Source organism: Heliangelus exortis, chromosome 1, assembly GCF_036169615.1.
Source record: "Heliangelus exortis chromosome 1, bHelExo1.hap1, whole genome shotgun sequence".
Classification (NCBI taxonomy): Eukaryota; Metazoa; Chordata; class Aves; order Apodiformes; family Trochilidae; genus Heliangelus; species Heliangelus exortis.
In genome coordinates this window covers 28,843,652-28,862,954 of record NC_092422.1, presented here as the reverse complement: position 1 = coordinate 28,862,954, position 19,303 = coordinate 28,843,652, and the positions used below count along the sequence as shown (strand labels likewise).

At 41.5% G+C, this 19,303-nt stretch overlaps 1 protein-coding gene across 1 annotated transcript; it reads right to left on the bottom strand.

Annotated features, from left to right (window-relative positions):
- Positions 1-1,495: 1,495 nt before the first annotated feature.
- On the bottom strand, positions 1,496-19,094 carry CPB2 (carboxypeptidase B2). Its single transcript, XM_071739536.1, has 11 exons — positions 18,942-19,094; positions 14,860-14,935; positions 11,796-11,920; positions 11,600-11,708; positions 10,965-11,066; positions 10,324-10,428; positions 7,741-7,857; positions 5,905-5,995; positions 3,588-3,790; positions 1,983-2,067; positions 1,496-1,855 (listed from the first exon to the last, which is right to left on the bottom strand). Exons 1-11 carry the CDS (start codon positions 19,016-19,018, stop codon positions 1,671-1,673), a joined length of 1,275 nt encoding a protein of 424 aa, XP_071595637.1. The 5' UTR covers positions 19,019-19,094; the 3' UTR covers positions 1,496-1,670.
- Between the last annotated feature and the right edge of the window lie 209 nt (positions 19,095-19,303).

Genomic DNA, 19,303 nt, shown 5'->3' with positions numbered 1-19,303 from the left:
AGTGTGCCAGTGGCAGCTTGTCTTCAGGTTTGTGTTGGTTCGGAGCAGGAGATGACTGTGTGTGGAGGAGCTGGAGATCCAGGTGGACCTAAGCAGACCCAGGCTGGTCTTGTACTGCTCCTCATGTGCAGCCTGTCCCTCAAGCTGATGTTGTGCTGCACAAACACGTGGCTGCAGGATAAACAACCTTAGCCAGCTAATTGTAGCAGAGGAGCCTGTAGGCAGCCCCCACTTGTTATCATTCATTTGGCCATCTGTGTGTCCTTGCCTTTGTCTGAACTTGCAGCAAGTTCTCATGTGAACATCCTTTCTGTTTGACAGTGTGAATGATGAATAGGGTTGGTTTTTGTAAGGAAATCTTGTAGGATCTTGAATGACTGAAACTGGGAAATTTATCCTATGGATACAGTCTGCCCAGCATGCCACAACTCGATCAGAGGGCCACAGAAATCACAGAAAGTCAGGGGTTGAAGGGATTTGTAAAGATCATTGAGTCCAACCCCACCTAACAGAGCAGGGTCACCTACAGCAGGTCACACAGGGACACATCCAGGGGGGGCTTAAATGTCTTCAGAGAAAGAGACTCCACAACCTCCCTGGACAGCCTGTGCCAGTGCCCTGTCACCCTCACAGTGAAAAAGTTCTGTGTTGTATTTATGTGGAAACTCCTGTGCGCCAGCTTGTGCACGTTGTCCCTTGTCCTATCACTGGTCATAACTGAGAAGAGCCTGGATCCATCTTCCTGGCACTCACCCTTTACGTATTTATAAACATTCATGAGGTCACCCCTCATTCTCCTCCAAGCTGAAGAGCCCCAGCTCCCTCAGCCTCTCCTCATAAGGGAGATGTTCCACTCCCTTAATCACCTTGGTTGCTCTGTGCTGGACTCCTCCAAGCAGTTCCCTGTCCTTCTGGAACTGAGGGGCCCAGAACTGGACACTAGATGTGGCCTCACCAGGACAGAGTAAAGGGGGAGGAGAGTTTCTCTTGACCAACAAACCATACCCTTTCTAATGTACCCCAGGATGCCATTGGCCTTTTTGGCCAGAAGGGCACATTGCTGGCTCATGGCCAACCTTCTGTCCACCAGAACCCCCAGGCCTCTTTCCCCTTCACTGCTCTCCAACAGCTCAGTTCCAAACCTTACTGTGGCACTTGGGGTTATTCTTTCCCTGATGCTACACCACCTGAGGTTCCCATCTACAGGGGTATAACATTATCTATGCTGTTTTCCCTTCTAATAAATAACATTTTAAACTATACCTTAAAAAGTCTGGGTGCCTTTCTTACAGATGTAGTCAGCGAACACTGCCTGGTGCATCATAGCTTTTTCCGTGGAGTTTTTTAATGTGTATTTGAGTATGGAGTGCTGGGAAATTGTGTTGGCGACACTCTTGCCATCTGTGTTGCTGTCCTCATGGGAAGCTCCAGTGAAATGCTGTTGTATGTGTAGGTATATAAATGCAGCTGAAAAAACTTCATGGACTCTAAAATGAAGTATATAGGGTGTAATCATCCTTTTTTTTTTGTCTATATGTAAATAATTTTAATAAAGCAGCAAGGTATTATTATTATTATTATTATTATTATTATTATTATTATTATTATTATTATTATTATTATTATTATTTAAGCCAACTGAATCCATTCATAATGACATAAATTCAGCATCACATATTTTGAAGAACATGCTGAGCTATCTCTTTGACAGCAGAAAGTGCTTCTAAGCAAGTTGGTTTGATTTCCTGAGGGGGAAGCAAAAACCCATAAGTTCCTGTGTCCCGAAGCTCAATGGTAAAGGAGTATTTAATGCCAAGGTCGTAAGCCCAGTCATCTGACCCTCCAGGAGCTAAATCTGTGTGTGAAACGGAAAAGATTTAACTATTACTTGAAACCAGAACTTGAGTTTTTGGTTCAAAAGCTGACTTGTGATGTTGGCATGGATGTGCTGTCATGCCTGTTGTAGGAAAAGTCATACTTACAAATTGTTTGTGCACCAGCACCAAGGATGTAAGTTTTCCTTGTTGTCCTCTTTATAGCTTTAGCTGCTTTCTTTGCCAGACTTTCCTAAAATTAAATAAATAATTAGCTTTATAGCTTTCTGATAATATGTATTCAGTTAGGATTTATCTATGCTGTACTATGGATTTTGCATTACTTAAGTACACACAAAAAGCTCTAGAAAACCCACAGAATGTGTTTAAATTTTTCATCACGTGCCCATGCCACAGATTGCATTCCTGCTGTAGCTAGCTAAAAATATAGGTGGGACCTTACCAGCCACTTCAGGCAACAAACTGTCATCAAACCACTTGTTCCTGCTTATTTTTTCTTCTTTTCACCCCACTATTTAAGTCACTGTTGATTTATGTAGGATTGACAAAAACATCAGAAAAGGATTCTCACTGAGGGAGTTCTACTCTTAATCCACAAAGAAGACTTAAATGCCCAGAATTAGTACATCTCTTTCTGCTTTACAAGGATGGAGCCACGAATGCATAAGAATTGTTCACTCACAAATGCATTTTTTGAAATGCAGTATATAAAATTGTTTCTGAAACTTAAACTGTAACTTAGGTTAAGAACATCTGTTGTTTGTTACATTACTGGATTTTTTTTTCTTTCATCTTTTTAAGCTCTCTTACTGAGAGCTTATGTTTTGTAAGATGTGAAATGACCTGTTGTCTTCCAACTAATTCCAAAGCCTGCAAACATCCTTTCTGGTCCCTGTTACCAGATTTCTGCTTCTTTCCTACTGCTAGGCAAGAAGCTCTGCTGCAAATAAAATAATTTCTTGCCTCAGCACTTGGAGCTTTGGAAACAACAAAAATGAGCTAGGAAATGCAGGAGGGGGAATTCCTTGCTCTTGGGGATTTGATGTCTTTAAGCAAGAAAAACACTACTAAGCTGTGTACCTACTCTTAAGGTGTAATTACTCTGTATTAACAAATACCATTTTAGCCTGGATATTCTTTACAGATCTTCACAAACCCAGAGTTTTTTGGTCAGTGGAAAAAAAATGCAGTGGTTATTTTTTCCATCTCTGTCTTCTAGAAGAGTTTTTACTCTGTGATATGGTGGTCCAAGAATGTAAAATTCTATATAAGTAGGATATGTTTTCCATCCTACCATTAGGACCATTCAACAAATAAAAAACTCCAAAATGCTTTAATAAAAATAGCAAGTGTCCACCAAAATATGCCTCTGCTTAGGTATGGGGAGGGTATTTTTCAGTTACAAACCCAAGGAATTTCAAAGTTAGTAATAATCATATAATTAAGAGTTTGCACAAATATCTTTGTGAGGTGTCAAAAACCCAAGACTCTGTTCTTTTCGCAGCAGGTTCAAAGTATCAGAGGTTGATGATGGATCAACCTGGAATAACTTTTCATTTTTCCATAGTCTTCAGAAGATCCTTCCTGTGCTAGACCAGCCCAGACTTCTTTAAGTTCTTAAGAACATCAGGACAAATCTTGTTTCCTTATTCTTCATCTTCAGAGCATTATGACTCCCTCATTAGAAGCCTAACCAAGGAGGGTAAGAAATTCTGAAATAAATGTGGAACTTAAAGAGATGGGAAGACTTACCAGCTCATCATGGTCTTTGCTTTTGTCTGTAGTGTAAGAATATGGAAACAAGACCATCTGGGAGTAAGAGTGCATGGTTATGTATGCTTTAATGATGTCTTTGTGATCTCTGATAAAGCGAGCCACTGCTTTCACTTCAGGTTCAGACTCTGGGTAGGGTCCACAGTATATCTCATGACATTCATAGGGAGATGCTCCTTCCCCTGTAACAAAAGAGTGCAGAGTGTTACTGCTTAGTTTCTTCCCTTCTGCATTCCTGTTTGTCTGGTGGAAGAGCAGAGTGTGATGCTAACACACAAGAAAACATGGACTGTGCCATATGAGGACATCAGTGTGGGCCTAATAGTATTTCTCATCGACTGTGCTCTTGAAAAAAAAAATCAAGATAATAATTAAAAAAATATTCAAAAGTCTTAGAGGAGAAGATGAAAATGCACCATTTTAAATCATCAAGAACAAGGTTTTGAGATCCCTTCTTAAAATATAGAAAGATAAAAACTGTCCCAAGTTATGATCTCAGGGGAAAGCCAAGTGCCAAATGGAAACTGAAGAAATGCACATCAAATTGAAAATAATGTACCAGGTTTTTAAGAATGAGGAAGTTTGGGCACTGGAACAAGTTACCAAGGATACAACTAGGATTCACCATTTTTTCTGTTTTCAGAATAAGGCCAAGTGACTTTCTGGAAGCAGCCAGGATCTTTAGTGTTAAATGTCAGCTCTTAATGTTTTAATAAAACTTGTAACTTTTCTCCTTTGCTACTATCTGCATTTTAAATGGACATTTTATCCTTAAATCTTACGCAGGAACAAAGCTCACTGAGTACTTTAACACCCAGAAGACTTTCTTCATCTCCAGGCACTGGGACAGTGACAGAAATTAGGAATGCCAGTACATTGGCAGAGTAGCAGCCCTGTAGAAGCAAGGCAAGCTGTTGGCATGTGGTATAGGAGGGAAGGAAATGTCTTCTGATACCAGTGATATCTTGGGAAGATCTATAGCATGCCACAAAGTAGTGGGGAGCATATCTGGACCCCCCAAACCATTTGGTTTTCATGTATATATGCTGTAGGTAAGTAAAAGTTGCAAGGCTCTGTGCAGGTGTATTTTATTGGAATTTAGCTGTGATAGACAGAAGGACCCAGCGGATGTGGGAAGTTCTCCCACTTTGGAAAGTTTTAAGTCTCACCTCAACAAGGTGCTCAGACATCTCACATAAACAATATTAGAAAGGTTGGACCAGATGATCCTCTCTTACTGGAGAGAGTCCAGCACAGGGCCACTAAAAGGATTAAAGGAATGAAGCATCTGCCCTATGAGGAAAGGCTGAGAGAGCTTGGGTTGTTTAGCTTAGAGAAGAAGAGACTGAGGGGGGGTCTTATCAATATTTATAAGTATCTAAAGGACAGGTGTCAGGAGGATGGGGCCAGACTCTTCTCCGTGGTGTCCGGTGGCAGAACAAGGGGTAATGGATACAAACTGGCACACCAGAGATTTGAATGAAATATGAGAAAATACTTACTCACTCTGAGGGTAACACAGCACTGGAATAGATCACCCAGGGAGGCTGTGGAGTCTCCATCCCTGGAGATGTATTCCTCTCAAACCAGTTCTAGGGGTATCCTGCTCTAGCAGAGGGGTTGGACTAGATGATCCTCAGAGGTCCCTTCCAACCCATTACCATTCTGTCATTCCATTATTCTGTGATTCTGTAATTAGGGTCAGCAGTAGGTGTAGCCAGATCTGATCTATAGGGCAACATTTTGAAATAGTGATTCTGCAGACTATTAAAAACCTGTCAAGTACAAAGTGCCTGTGGCTATGTAAACATCATGTAGCCTTGGCAACAAACACCAAGAGCCAAGATTTTGTCTTGGTCAGCTAGGCATTGCTGAAGGATGACTGAGGTGGCCAGGTCATAAAACACAGTGAAGCATCTACTCAACTGTGTGGTGCAGCAGGCATTGGGTGATGTGGCAAGGGCCGCCTCTTCCCTCTTGCCTCCTACCCCACACAGCCCACTCCTGTTGCATCATGGTGTGATGCAATTAGCAGGATCCAGCGTCCTGATCCCTCTCTCTCTTGCCTTTGTGCTGGGAAGAGGTTAGTCCCTGGTGTGGTGCATTTCCTTGGGACTAAAAATCCTGGGCTCCAACAAAAAATATCCCAAGTTGATTAAATACTCACTGGTTCATATCAGTTAATCAAGTCTTGATAGCAACTTTGTGAAATAGTAATTGAAAATGTTTCCAAAATAAAGAATCTTAAAGGCTAGAAGCAGGGCAGGGGGAGAATAGGAGAGAAATGATGTCATACCACACCAGTGGGCATCAAAATTCCTGTTCATGTCTGTACCAATGCATTTGCTGTTACTGTGGGAGGAGCGGCTCTTTCTCCACAGCCGGTTCTGTTGGAAGAGACACAAAAGCCACCTTCAGGAAAAAAACTGAGAAAAACAATCCACCATCTCACTGGCTAGGTAAACATGACTTCCTACGTGTGCCTTTACAGATCACATGCTAGTGAAGAAGAAAAAGACCAAGGAAGATTATAAGAGCACAGTTTGTCACTGAAGTTGATGGACACTGGGAGTGGATGATAAAAGGGGATGTTGGGCAGGATAAGAAGTGGTCATGTGTGCTCTGATTTCAGTGGCTTTGGACTGCAGAAAGAGGGGAGAACCTGTGTGAGTTTAGAGGTCCAAATCCAACCTTCCTGTAGGTCTTGCTGGCAGCATGTGGAAAGCTGGAAATTTGGTGTGCAGTAGCTGAGATATTTCTATATATTACCCAAAAGTGACCCTAGCTGGGTTAAAGATTAAATGAGCAAAAGAGTAGAGGAGATTGATTTTCTTTTTAATTTGAGTGAAGGATTTAAAAATCAAAGACACATCTCAATGACTCAGAATTCCCATACAGTAAATAAAATCCTAGACAAATGGTACCTGTTGTACTTTCATTTATCTCAAATAAAAAGATCTCAGAAAATGGGATCACCACTCAGGAGGAAGGAGTGAGTTATTGGCTGTGCTCTCTAATGCAGCACACTCTTCAGTCTATGCTGGATTGCTTACAAAGTAGGCCACTGATGGCTGACACAGGCACTTGTGACACCTGGAAATATTGAAATCCCAAGATGGGATTCTGTCATTTCCAAATGTATTTCCAGCAGCTTTTAAGACATAAAGATACTGTGGGTCAAATGCCAGTTAGTTGCAGTGGCATTAGTTACATAGGGCAGAGATGTAGAAATTCCAAGCACAGATGAAGAGTTTGGGATCATAGAATCATAGAATCAGCTGGGTTGGAAGGGACATCAGAGATCATCAAGTCCAACCCTTGATCCACTCCCGCTGCAGTTCCCAGCCCATGGCACTGAGTGCCACATCCAGTCTCTTTTTAAATATCTCCAGGGATGGAGAATCCACCACTTCCCTGGGCAGCCCATTCCAATGTCTGATCACCCTCTCAGTAAAGAAATTCTTTCTAATGTCCAACCTAAACCTCCCCCGGCACAACTTGAGACCGTGCCCTCTTGTCTTGCTGAGAGTTGCCTGGGAAAAGAGACCAACCCCCCCCTGGCTACCCCCTCCTTTCAGGGAGTTGTAGAGAGTGATGAGGTCTCCCCTGAGCCTCCTCTTCTCCAGGCTGAACAGCCCCAGCTCCCTCAGCCTCTCCTCATAGGATCTGTGCTCGAGTCCCTTCACCAGCCTGGTTGCCCTCCTTTGGACCTGCTCCAGGACCTCAATCTCCTTCTTGAACTGAGGGGCCCAGAACTGGACACAGGACTCCAGGTGTGGCCTCACCAGCGCTGAGTACAGGGGCAGAATCTCTTCCTTGGACCTGCTGGCCACGCTGTTCCTGATACAGGCCAGGATGCCATTGGCCTTCTTGGCCACCTGGGCACACTGCTGGCTCATGTTCAGCTTCCTGTCAATCCAGACTCCCAGGTCCCTCTCTGCCTGGCTGCTCTCAGCCACTCTGTGCCCAGCCTGGAGCTCCCCATGGGGTTGTTGTGGCCAAAGTGCAGGACCCAAACTACACTGGATGTGTAGTTCCAGGATGGAAATTACACCCTAAGCATGCACACTGATAGTTCCCATAAATCAAACATCATTACATTTCACAGACTGTTAAATGAAGTTCTACATACAGAGGAGTGGCTCCATGTGTACACGTAGCCATCCACATTCATCACAGGCATGACATAGAAATCAAAGTGCTCCAGAAGTGTTGTCATGGTTTGATCTCTCTCACGCACGTGGATTGCCTATAAAACACAGGGGAAACTTCTTAAAACCATTCATAATACTGGTTTTCTTACCTTCCTAAAAAGAAATACCTCCTGGTAGAGGTGCATCACATCACAGAAATTGCTAAATAGCAAAATAGCTCTTTAGTTGGAAGTGCCAGGGAGGGGGTAGGAATTAAAGGGATACAGGTGCACTGGAGTCCTCTAATGCTAACAGGTAGTCAGGAGGGAGAGTTGAAGCCTATAAATAGAAATGTTTGAGCTTTTGCTGCTTGTGTAAATGTTGTGTACCCATCCCTCCCACCCAAAATGCCACAGAAGTAGTATAAAATAAAACAAAGCTGAAAAGAACAAGTAACATTTCACATGGCAGCTGCACAAAAAATCCTATGTTCTGGTTGTGTTATGAGTTCAATGCACATGCATGCCAAGAACCATTAAGAGCTACATTGCTAGTTGTGCCTCACAGCCTATTTTGAAGTCTTTAGTGATACCTAACCTGGTTGTTGGTCCATGACTCAGGTGTAAATTTTAAGTTCCATAAGTGGTTTTGTTACTATTGGAATAGACCAAGTCCTTAATCATATCTTTCCTTTTGTTTCTTTATGGATCGTCTTCTTTCATTTTAAATCCTTCCTATTTTTCCTTGGGCAATGGACTTTCTCTGACTAAATGAGAAATAGCAATATTTCTAAGACAAAATTGAAGAGTGAACCCATTGTAAAGAATGCCTAGGATTTGCTAGAGAGAGATAGTAATTTTAATGTGTGTGAGCACGTGTATTAATGTCAGATTTTAAAAATATTACTTCATAAAGTTATATAGAAATAGAATTTGAATTTAAAACACATAAATTAGATCAAGAGGATGGATAAATATTCAGCTTGTTACTTCTGAAAAAATGCTGCAAGGACATGTCACTGGCAAAGTAACAACACAGCTGGTAATTATTTGGAGCAGCATGAAAAGGGCAAATGCATTTCTCTCCAAGGAAACCTTGGAGGCTGAGATAATCAGTGGGTCACAAGGTACATCCAGCTGTATCTGTTCCTAAGTCCTGAAATCTCCTTTCAAATGTTATAGTCATTGAGGTTTTATAGTTTTAGCTGAGGGCAGAAATAAACACATTTCTTCTTGCTGTTGTTATTATTTTCATTATTCAGTTCCATTATGGCAAAAGCATAATTCATGTTTCAAGGACTCATCTATGTTATTTCTCTGGCTACAAGAGTGGTGACTGGTGACTGTGTAGCCTCAATCTCATCTAGCTTGTTTTTACTGGGAACTTTGCATTTGGGAAAAAGTAGCAATAAATAGTATCTCAGTACATTAACTGAGTGAGCTGGGCAACCTTGTCTGGGCCACAGAGGCCTTAGAGCCTTTTCCTGGTTCATATTAGGAGCCAGCAGCTCAACATGATGAGTGAAACAGAGATTCCTTAACTTCAAAAAGACCAAGAAAAGACCAAGGAAACATATATTAAGATTCAGGTGCAAACCATAGATAATGTAGCTTTGTTCATTAACCAGAACAGTGTAGATCAGATGTGACTTTCAGTCTGCACTTGCAGACCAAGGCTGGCTGGACTAAGTTCATATTACAGCCTCATTGCATCAGTGATTTATTAATTTCCATGAACTGGTGCCATGTGAGTGCCTGGCAGTGGTTGGTCACGGAAGTCTGAAATGAGGGTGTCTCTAGCAGAGATGGTACCTCAGGAGAAGGTGGCTTGTGGGGCCTCATTCTCTGAACGAGACAGATCCAGAAAAAAGCAGAAGCATAAATAGAAAATGAGGAGGCAGGAGGCAGAGTAGCAGTAGCAGCAGGCACACCAGTAGCTGACACATCACAGCAAGTGCTAAGCTGACCTTGCTGGTGTGAATGCAGGTGTGGGTTATCTTGTGCCTGGAGCAGGCAAGGGTAGGGTACCTATTGCTCTAGGAAGGCAGGTAGGGAAGCACCAAGGGTTGTAGGGCAGCTTGAGCTCATTCTGGATGTCTTCTGATCTACTCCAGGCAGTGCCAGCTGGAGTCATAGAGGCACGAGCCACCATGTGCTACGTGACCCAGAGCCAATATAATTTCTTGAATCCAAATGGCAGTATAGACATAGCCCTGGTAGATTACCAAATACTCACATTGCCTGGCATGCCCTCTCCATCCCTGACCATTCAAAACTGTAAATATCTCTGTTGAATTCACTGCACAAATGTGGACATTTCTTCCATTCTTGAGAACACACCTGAGCTCTCTTGCATTCAATCCCTATGATTTTCCTTCTCTCCCACACAAATCCTTCTCTCCAGCTGCTGACACACACTTAGCACACACACTCACAATCACTGCTATGTGTGAGACACACATCTTATGTGTTGGTGTTGTGGAAGTAAATGGATTAAGATAATGGATTGTGGATAATGGATTAAGACATCAAGATGTTTTGCTTTGCTTTGAAAATGATAATCAGATGTGATTATCTACTCACATGGCCTATGAACCACAAGCAAAAAGCAGGAGAAATCCATTCTCTAGCATGGATACCACAGTCAATCCATATGGCCCTTTTGGATTTTTCCTGGCTTTTAGAAAGCTGTCAAAAAGAGAAATTGTATTAAAATATCACCTGTGTTAAAATGTACTACATAAAAGTGGAAATGAAAACTTAACCAAGATGGAAGAAGTGTCTGTCTTACAGGGAGATCTTGGACTGATCCTAGGTCAGGATGCTGCTCTCAGTTACATCCACACACAGTCAGAGTGCCATATTCAGACTACTTGCAGAAAGCTCCTGACATAGACACCAGGAGGTCAGAAGGTAGATAACCCACTATGGAAGGCAACAAACTAGACCAACTTCATAGTCAACAGAGGAGGGTAACCACCACGCTGGTATTTCATGCCATTGGGTGATGACCTAGATGTGATAACTTCATTGTTGGCCCAACAAGGAGCCTAATGAAGTCAAATGCCTTTGTAAAGGTAATGCACCTTCCTAGAAGCACTTGGGAAACTTCTTAAAAACAAAAATATACATATAAGTGTAGATTTAAGAAAGTGTCTTGGCCAAACCCCATCAGTTGTCTCTGTTAGTACCTGGAAAGATTTTGTGGTAAGTCATGGCTGTACCTTCAGAACATAAAGTGGTCTCTTTTCATATGATGATCCAATATATATTTTCTGGAGAAGGTCAGAATGCACTTTCACTATTTCTTCCATCCAATGATATATCTGCAAGGATGAAGGAAATTAATAGGTCTTCTTCCTGTTGTTTTCCTTCATCTGTGAAGGTGGTCTAGACTTAAGTTCATTCTTCCTCCCCAAATTCTGCCTCTTTAGCTGATGAGAAGAAACAACTAGAAAATCATACCACTGACCACTTGCCTGACTGATTTATCTTAATGCAAATTATAAGATAGAGTCTCAACACAGTTGCAGTATAGCTCTGAAATTTCTCTTCAGTGCTATTTGGTTAAATTATTATTAATTTCATGTTTTAAGTATTTATATGTTATTTTGGGACTTCATTTTGCTTCTGTGTTGGCTGCATTTGAATGGGAGTTTGAGGCAACACGTGTGAGAGATTTGGTCTGGTTCTTTGTTCCTTCTCTATGAAGGCATTACAGCAAACACATCTCCAGGTGGCTGAGCAATGCAATGGTAATTGTTTACCTGTTGATGGTTTCTTTCTATATCTCCATACTCAACCAGGAGACAAATTTCAGCCCTTGAGTCTACAGAGGAGCACAACAAAAATATCTTACTTCTTTCATCGAATGGTAGTTTTCATAATACGATGAAGATCTGCGTGGGTTGACTGTGTCATTGATAGTCTGTTTTTCAATAAGTGCTTGAACATTTTCCATTGAGACTCTGAATAACAAAGAAAGAGCACAGCCTCCTGTTAAAGAAATGACAAACAACTTTACAGAAACATGGCAAGAAATAAAAATGACATACTTGTGTTGGATGGTCAGTTGCCTTAACTGAGCTTTTATGCTATTTATGCTGGATGCCCTAACATAGAAATGGACTTCTCTGTCCTTCTTGATGTTTTCAACCACAACAGGTTGCCAGAGAATGACCTGCAGAGTTTCAAAAATATTTTTATTTTTTTTCTACCAAGGAAAAAAATAACAAAGAGCAAAACATTTAATAAGTATTTTGAAAATAATCAAAGCATACATTTTTGTTTTAAGAGACTACTTGTAACAAGCAGTGTAATGTTCCCTGTGTTGTGCTACAGCATTCTGCTACCGCTGGAAATGAAACATTTGTATTTAAGGAATGTTTATAATGACTTCTGCATATAAATCAAGAACAAAGACAGGACCATAACCTTTTCTGAGATAGTATTTCTAGCATAATAGATGTGTTTAGCTTGTTGTTATGTTACATGTTTTCAAGTCTGCTGAGAGTTATTTTCCCTGAGGGTATTTGGAGAATTAATGAAGATCAGACCAGTCTGCACAGTTATTGTATTCGCTGATTACTTTGATCAGGAAGGAAATAAATGCCAGAAGGGGGTTGAATATAAGTCAAGTTGTACAGAGATTAGAAATGGGAGGAAAATAAGAAAATGAGATTCTTCTTGGTAAAATGAAATCTTTTACAATAATAAAATCAGAAGCCGACACATTCAATAAAACATGGAAACTTTAGAGGCAATAATGCCAAAAGATCTAGGGGTGATAGTGAGCAGCAAACTAAGCATGAATTTACAAAATGAAAAAGGGCAGCATAATTCTTGGATGCATTTCTGAAGAGATTCAACATGGAGCCACCAGGCAGTAGGGTTGTTTTGTTTTTTTTTTTCCTTTCTGATGCAGTTGCACCAGGAATACTCCACTTAGGGCACCATTTTTTGCAGGCGTGTGTCAGATGTTTACCTCACTCATTTCTCAAGAGTCAATACAGAAAACTCTTCCATGCTTTTAATCAAGACTTTGGAACAATAAGTGGTAGAACATCTGAGCCATGGATATATTACTGCCACGTGCCCTACAAATGGCTGAGCTCGTGTCTGTGTAACCATCCTCATCATTATTGGTAAGATAGCAACAGCATGGTAGAGCTCAGCATTTTGGGGGACATCCAAAGAAGCAAGTTGGACACTTAGCTCCCCAGCACTGGTTTCCCAGTTGTCCTCACTATCCTGCTGCCTGCTCTGATTCAGTGCACCAGTTCAGATTTAGTTTCTCTTTGAAACAGGCATTCCACATAAGAAAAACTAAGGAACTCTGGACTGATGCAGCCGAGGTGACAGAAGAGCAATGAATGGGGTAGATGGGAAACTTTCCTAATGTATCTGTGTTGGGAAACTGTCTGGAAGACTGTTGGGAAACAGACATGTGAGCAATCCTGACTATTTAGCTTTAGCTAGAGTAAAATAAGGGCCTTGAGACCCGGTTGCAAGGTTACTGAAAGATGAGCTATGGGAAAAAGATAAGGGAACTGGCAGTAGAAAAGAAGAATAACAGGATAATGAGGTAGCCAGCAGAAGTTCTGTGAGAACAGAATTTGTGTCCAAGATATAGCCACCTGCAAGATATCATTATATAAACAAAGGCTCTATGTGAAGCAAGTGTCCACTGTTAATAAGCGACTTCACTTTAACCATATTGGTGACTGCGTGTCGTCCTTCAAGCCTCCACGGATTTTTTCCCACATATCTGATTATTGGTCTCTTCACCCATCACCAGCAATGGTACTGCTCCTATAGCAGCTCTTTTGCAGGTGTTCCTGCACCTGGGTCTTCACATTGCTACATACATGTGCTGTAAGAACAAAACCTTTCCTTTGGTTTTGATTTTTGCTTTCTAACTTCTGCAGGAGTAGCACCTGTAATTAGATGAATAATTCTTCTTGTAAGATGCTAGTTTTCAATTACTTCTCTTTTTTTGGCTATATTGTAACCATTAAAATTTGTTGGGGGATACTATTTGTGCTTTTCCCATTACCATTCCTTCCTTTTACTTTCCCTCTCATATTCCCTTCCCCTGTTATTATAACTTGCCCAATTCATAGCCATGGAAAAAATTGGCCAGTTTATGACCCTTGAAAAATGTGCAGTTTCCATGTTCTCATAAATGGGATGGTGGAAAGAGAGCACTGCATGCTCCCTCTGCACTGAATGTGCTGCTCTTCTTCATGGCTTCTTGGATCTCATGTGCACATGAAAGTGAAGGACAGCAGTGAGTAGAAGATGGAGAAGGGGAGATTTGTTCTGATACAGCACAGGAGATGGGTAATCTGAGTTCAGGTGTGGAGGTAGAAAAGAGCAAGTAAGGCTCTCAAGGGTTGTGAACTGGGGGGAAGAATCTGAAGATGCTAGGAGGGACATCCAAAGACTGGTAGGGATTTGAGGTGAACATAAAATGAATTAGAGCCAAGGAAGATGGAGAAAGACTGGGCATAGAGCCTGCTGGAAGCTCTCCATCATCTGAGACACATCCTCAATCATCTTGTAAATTATATTAGTTGAGGGTATAGTTAACACCTTTTTTGATGGGTGTTAGCTTCAAACTGTGAGTGTGTCTTTGGTAAAATGCATTTGAAGAAGAGATGCCTCATTTTAATTTAAGTATTAATTATGACAGAGAGAAGCAAATAAAATAAATTTCAAAAGTATTGCTGAAGAGATTTCTATCTACTAAATGCTGCTTTAAGAAAAACACCACAGAAGTCCAGGCTTAATCTTCAAATCTGTACAAGTCACACTTTCAAGACTGTATTGGCCTGAAGTGTTGAGGTTCTCTGGTGAAAGTTTTTCTGTTTACTGTGTGTTGCACAAAATCAAGTGCAGAAATCTGAGCTCTGATATAATGCACTACAACATAACAAAAAAGGGCTCTCCTCATGTAAATCAGAAGGTAGTGGAGCAGTGAAAACCAAGCATTTGCTGAGTTGCTCTATTAGAACAAATTGATGAAAATGGGCTAAATCTCCTGGAGAAGAAAGAATATTAGAGCACTTGGGGGAAGAATTTAGCCTAGAGACCAGAGAGACAGAGGAAACTGCTTACCTCAGTAGTGTTCAGTAAATCCTGAAGGGCTTCAACTTGTATGTCTGTTTGTGGGAGAGCCCACAAAACTTCATCCCTGAAAAACAAGGGTATTTAGGCAAAGCACAAGGACCTGAAACTACACTAGGTCATGCAAAAGAGAAGCAGGTTTGTCATTTCTTGTCTTCTCTGCCTCGGCTGCCACGAACTCAAAGATTATTCCATAGTGAAAATGCTGAGCCCCATTTCAGCCTCTGCTTCTGCCAGTCAGTAAAATCTGTGAAAGAGGTGGTACAGGGCTTTAGTAGCACATATCAGCTGCTGGATTCTGAAATATGTCCTGGCAGCTGACACCAGCACAAGAGCTGCCAGCATGTGGAAAACTAGCCTGGAGGATGAAGGCAAGGTTCCATTTTTCCCTCAATCCCTTGGTCTCAGTCACTGTTCAGCAGAGACATGAGCCCTCCCAGTCTCCTGCAAAGCCAAACATGATGTTTAGAAGATGTGCAGAGGCTCCTACAATCATCATTCCTTCAGCAGTCCATTTTTCCCAATCTGCTTATTTCTGTCCTTCTGACAGGTATGGTTTCTGCTGGTCCATAGCACTGTCCTTCCTCCTCTTTGCAAAGTAACTTTTATTCTCCTTCTACCTGAAACCCATGGTCCAGATACACTGTACACGAGATGGTGTTCCCCAGCTACCCCATGCCTGACTGCACCATCAGTGACAGAAGTGAAATTCACTTTCTGGAAAGAAAAAGTACCCCTTTATATTGTAAATATAGCCCAGATCTTCAGTGCTCTCCAAGCTGTGTAGTTCAAAATTGCACTGGTTAGAGAATTACAATAATTTGTGTGTGCAACAGGAGGAGACTCAGGGGAATGTCAGATCCCTCTTTCCATTTTCTGGGCTGGGGAGGGTCTTGGCCCTCTAATCATGTGGAGCTGGTGGCAGTGCATAAACCAGGCTGTCCCTGCCAGCCCTCTCATCTGCAAAGGCTACCCTGAAAAGAAAACAGGGAGGGCTCTCAAGACCAGTGTTTCCAAGCTGCATAATGTGGTTGTCACAACTCGTTGTTGTGACTGATTTCAAGCATACACCTGACAGCATCTGGCAACCAGGCAATTCATCTTTTCTACTTTTAGCCAGGCTCCAAGCCATCACTGTTGTTTCTTATGCAAAGCCAACAGTGCACCAAGCCCCATTTTTGGCCCCATCATAATTCAGCAGAGCATCAAAAAGCAATCAGGAATAGGCAGGGTCATCAGTTTGCCTGTTTCTTTAGACAAGTGCACTCCAAACCTTGTCTTGGGGGCTCCTTTTGGAGAGAATTTGTCATCTTGTGTCTGAGGGAGTCTTTTCACAGCTGAGACAAGAAAAGGGTGGCTGCATCTGGTTTTGGGCTCTGATTCCCACAGCCTGAGTGTACCATAATGGGGAAGCTGGTATGTACTGGTACCCCACTGCTTGTTGCACAAGTGTTTCAGCCAACTGTGGTAATTACAGGGCAGGTGTTAGCTAGCAGCATTTCTTCTGTAGCTCTCATTGCTAGGACCTGAATACAGCTGACTCAAGCTCTGCCCTTGCTCTTGTCCTCATGTTTAACATGGGAAATATTAACAGCTGAAATTGTGGTCATTTGGCTTCTCAGTTCCTCTGCTTTAATTTGGCATCATAGCTCTCTCATCTGTCTTTTGCCACAATCCCATTGGCAAACACCCAGACAAAAGCTCTAATTATTGCCTTTATACCCATCACAGAGACAACCTTCCACCTCAGCTTTGTTCTGCCTGCAGCTTTGGTGCTATTGGGCGTGTTGGTCTTGAACACACCTCTTTTCTTTCACATTCTGTCTTCATGCCCTTCTTCCCTGATGGGAAATTTGTCCTTAAGAGGATCCTTCTCTTTCCTCTCTTCCAACTTTCTGCCAGGGTCCCACTAAACCCCACCTGTTCCTCATCTCTTTTTCCTCTTCCTTTTAATTCTGGCTAAATAGCAGTCCAGCTGCCATGCCCACACTACAACACTCAGATCTTCTCCTGTAGCTGTGACAGAGTGGGTTGGGTGTGGTACAGTTCATTTTAGAAGGTTTTGCTAGCTTCATCTCAGCTAGTCAGTCTCTTAATAAAGAAACAGGTACTTTCAGGGCTCGTTTAACATGGGTAATCTAAATGTGTATACTAGTACTAGTATACTATACTAATTCACAGTGAATTATAACCTAGGTATACATATTTTTCTCCCCCAGTTCTACAAGAAGATGACGGGGACTTGTTCCCATACAGAACTGCACAGAAGACCTCTATAGGCAAGTGAATCCTATCCAGGGGACCTGGCCACTATTTCATGGGTAAACATAAACCAGTGCCAGTTCTCTGCAGGCATTTCAGTCTCTTCATCTCTCTTCATTCTGTTTCTCAGTCATTAAGGTGGCTGTCAGCATCACATACCACACGGGCCCACAAAAACAAAGCATCAGAATAAATGTGTCTCCCCATTCTTATAGCATGGCTTCATTACACTTTCCATGTTCTTTCTGAATAACATTTCAGACTTCCCTAGCTGTCTCCAGCTGAATGTCTTACCCTGACTCTCAGCAGACAGTGTCACTAGAAGAGTGCTGCCAGCATCTGCTCCTCTCCTCCTGGACCATGTGCACTTTTTGTCAGCCTGAAGCACAGATTTCAGCCTCTGGGCTCTCTTTTCTTCCACTTTGCTGGGTCTCCAACAGCCTCCAGCCTTGCCCTTTCCCTACAATTACGTTAGGTGTTTCTCCAGTGCCACCAGCTCTTTCACAAGTCTCCTAATGTTAGGTATTTTTTTGAGGAGTCCATATGAAGTAATCACAGTATCACTCTGCAACAGGAATATATGTGTATGTAATGTATGTGTATATATAATATATGATGGTCAAATCCCTCAACACTAGCACTCAAATAAAAGTCAATTCTAATATATCACCTTTAAAATCTCGTTATTTTAGCCATTTTCATATCTGAGGCTGGGATTCATGGCTGGATTCATGCTATCCAGTGAGAAATGCCATATTGTTCTGTAAGGGTCAGATATTCAGTGTTTTATTTAAATGTGAAATAAACCTTCAAGTAGCACAGAGTATTGCTCCACAGAATTCAGCTAAAAACACATTTGGCTGTCCCCCTACTATAACCCTCACACCTCCGTAGCAATCCACAACAAAATATGATTGCAACACAAATGGAGATGAAAGATCCTCTTTTTGAGGCACGAATTCAGTGGTGTTCACTTGTCATGGGTCTGCAGCTGACGTGTGGCACAGCATTGCAGAAGGGCTATGGGACATCATTCACTATAATTTGTGTAGGTATTTCAGGCCTGGGAGCAGACTGTGTTTAATTGTGATTTCTGTAGGTTGTTCGGATTGCTTAATATCACCACATGAGGTGCTTATCCTCTTAGTTCTACCTATTAAAACATTTCAGGTTTTTAAACCAGCTGTACATGGAGAAAATAAAAGCACTTTGCCTGTCTTCATCTCTGACATATGTTCTCATGCTTTAAGAAAGTATTTGGTTTCAGGGCATTTCTGAATTTTATTGATAGGTAACGATAAAGCTGCCTCTGAAACATTGTACAAATACCAAGTGGTTATTCAAAAATGATTTATGACTGGAAAAACAATCATAAAAGCTGCTTTAGAAAGAAAACAGATTGTTAGCACTTTCTGAAATGGTTTCTCTTTCTACCTCAAGAAGTAATTCATTTAAGATCTTGTTTTAAGGCAAATGAAGCAAATTATTTTTTCCCATTAAGTTTCAGAATGCCCTTTATTGGCATTCAAAAGCACTGAATGAACAGAATTGATTTGCACTTAAGACCAAAAAGAATAGTTTTAATATGATTAAAAACACAGGATTTATGGATGCAAAGAAGACTTCGAATAATTTCATTTCCTTCACCCTCTATATATTAAATTGAACCACATATCCAATTACAAGAGCAATAAATAAATGTCAACCTTTGCCAAATGTTTTTGTATGTAACTTGCAGTTATTTTTCATTAATATTTTCCCTGTCCCACTCACCACACACTAAAAGCCCAGTAATATCAGCAGATATTTACCTTGGAAGAGTGAAGACATGCTTCTCTTGAACCCAGATAAATAGAGTAAAAAAGAGCAGGTAAAACTTCATCTTCATGGCATCCACAATGAAACCAAATGCAATTGGAAAGCCAGGGGTCCAGGACCCACATTATTGATTTCAAAAACATTATTTAAAGAATGGTTAAAATTTAATAGTGCCTCTCACCTCAACCCCAAGCTCCTGGTGGCTGGGTCAATATGACAGAGCTCTCTGGGGAGGTCCAGCTCATATTAATGTTGCTCATCTATGAAAAGATACAAAACATTTTGGACATTTGCATGTTGAGAATTCGTCATCTCAGCCTTTGTGTCATTTCCTTGTGGCTACAAATCCCAGCCG

Excerpts from the sequence above, each read along its gene's own strand:
- CPB2 (XM_071739536.1), bottom strand. The coding sequence starts at position 19,018 with ATGAAGATGAAGTTTTACCTGCTCTTTTTTACTCTATTTATCTGGGTT. Across the intron at positions 14,936-18,941 it reads CATGTCTTCACTCTTCCAAG|GGATGAAGTTTTGTGGGCTC; the intron begins GTAAATATCTGC and ends CTTGTTTTTCAG. Across the intron at positions 11,709-11,795 it reads CAACTGACCATCCAACACAA|AGTCTCAATGGAAAATGTTC; the intron begins GTATGTCATTTT and ends TTTGTTATTCAG.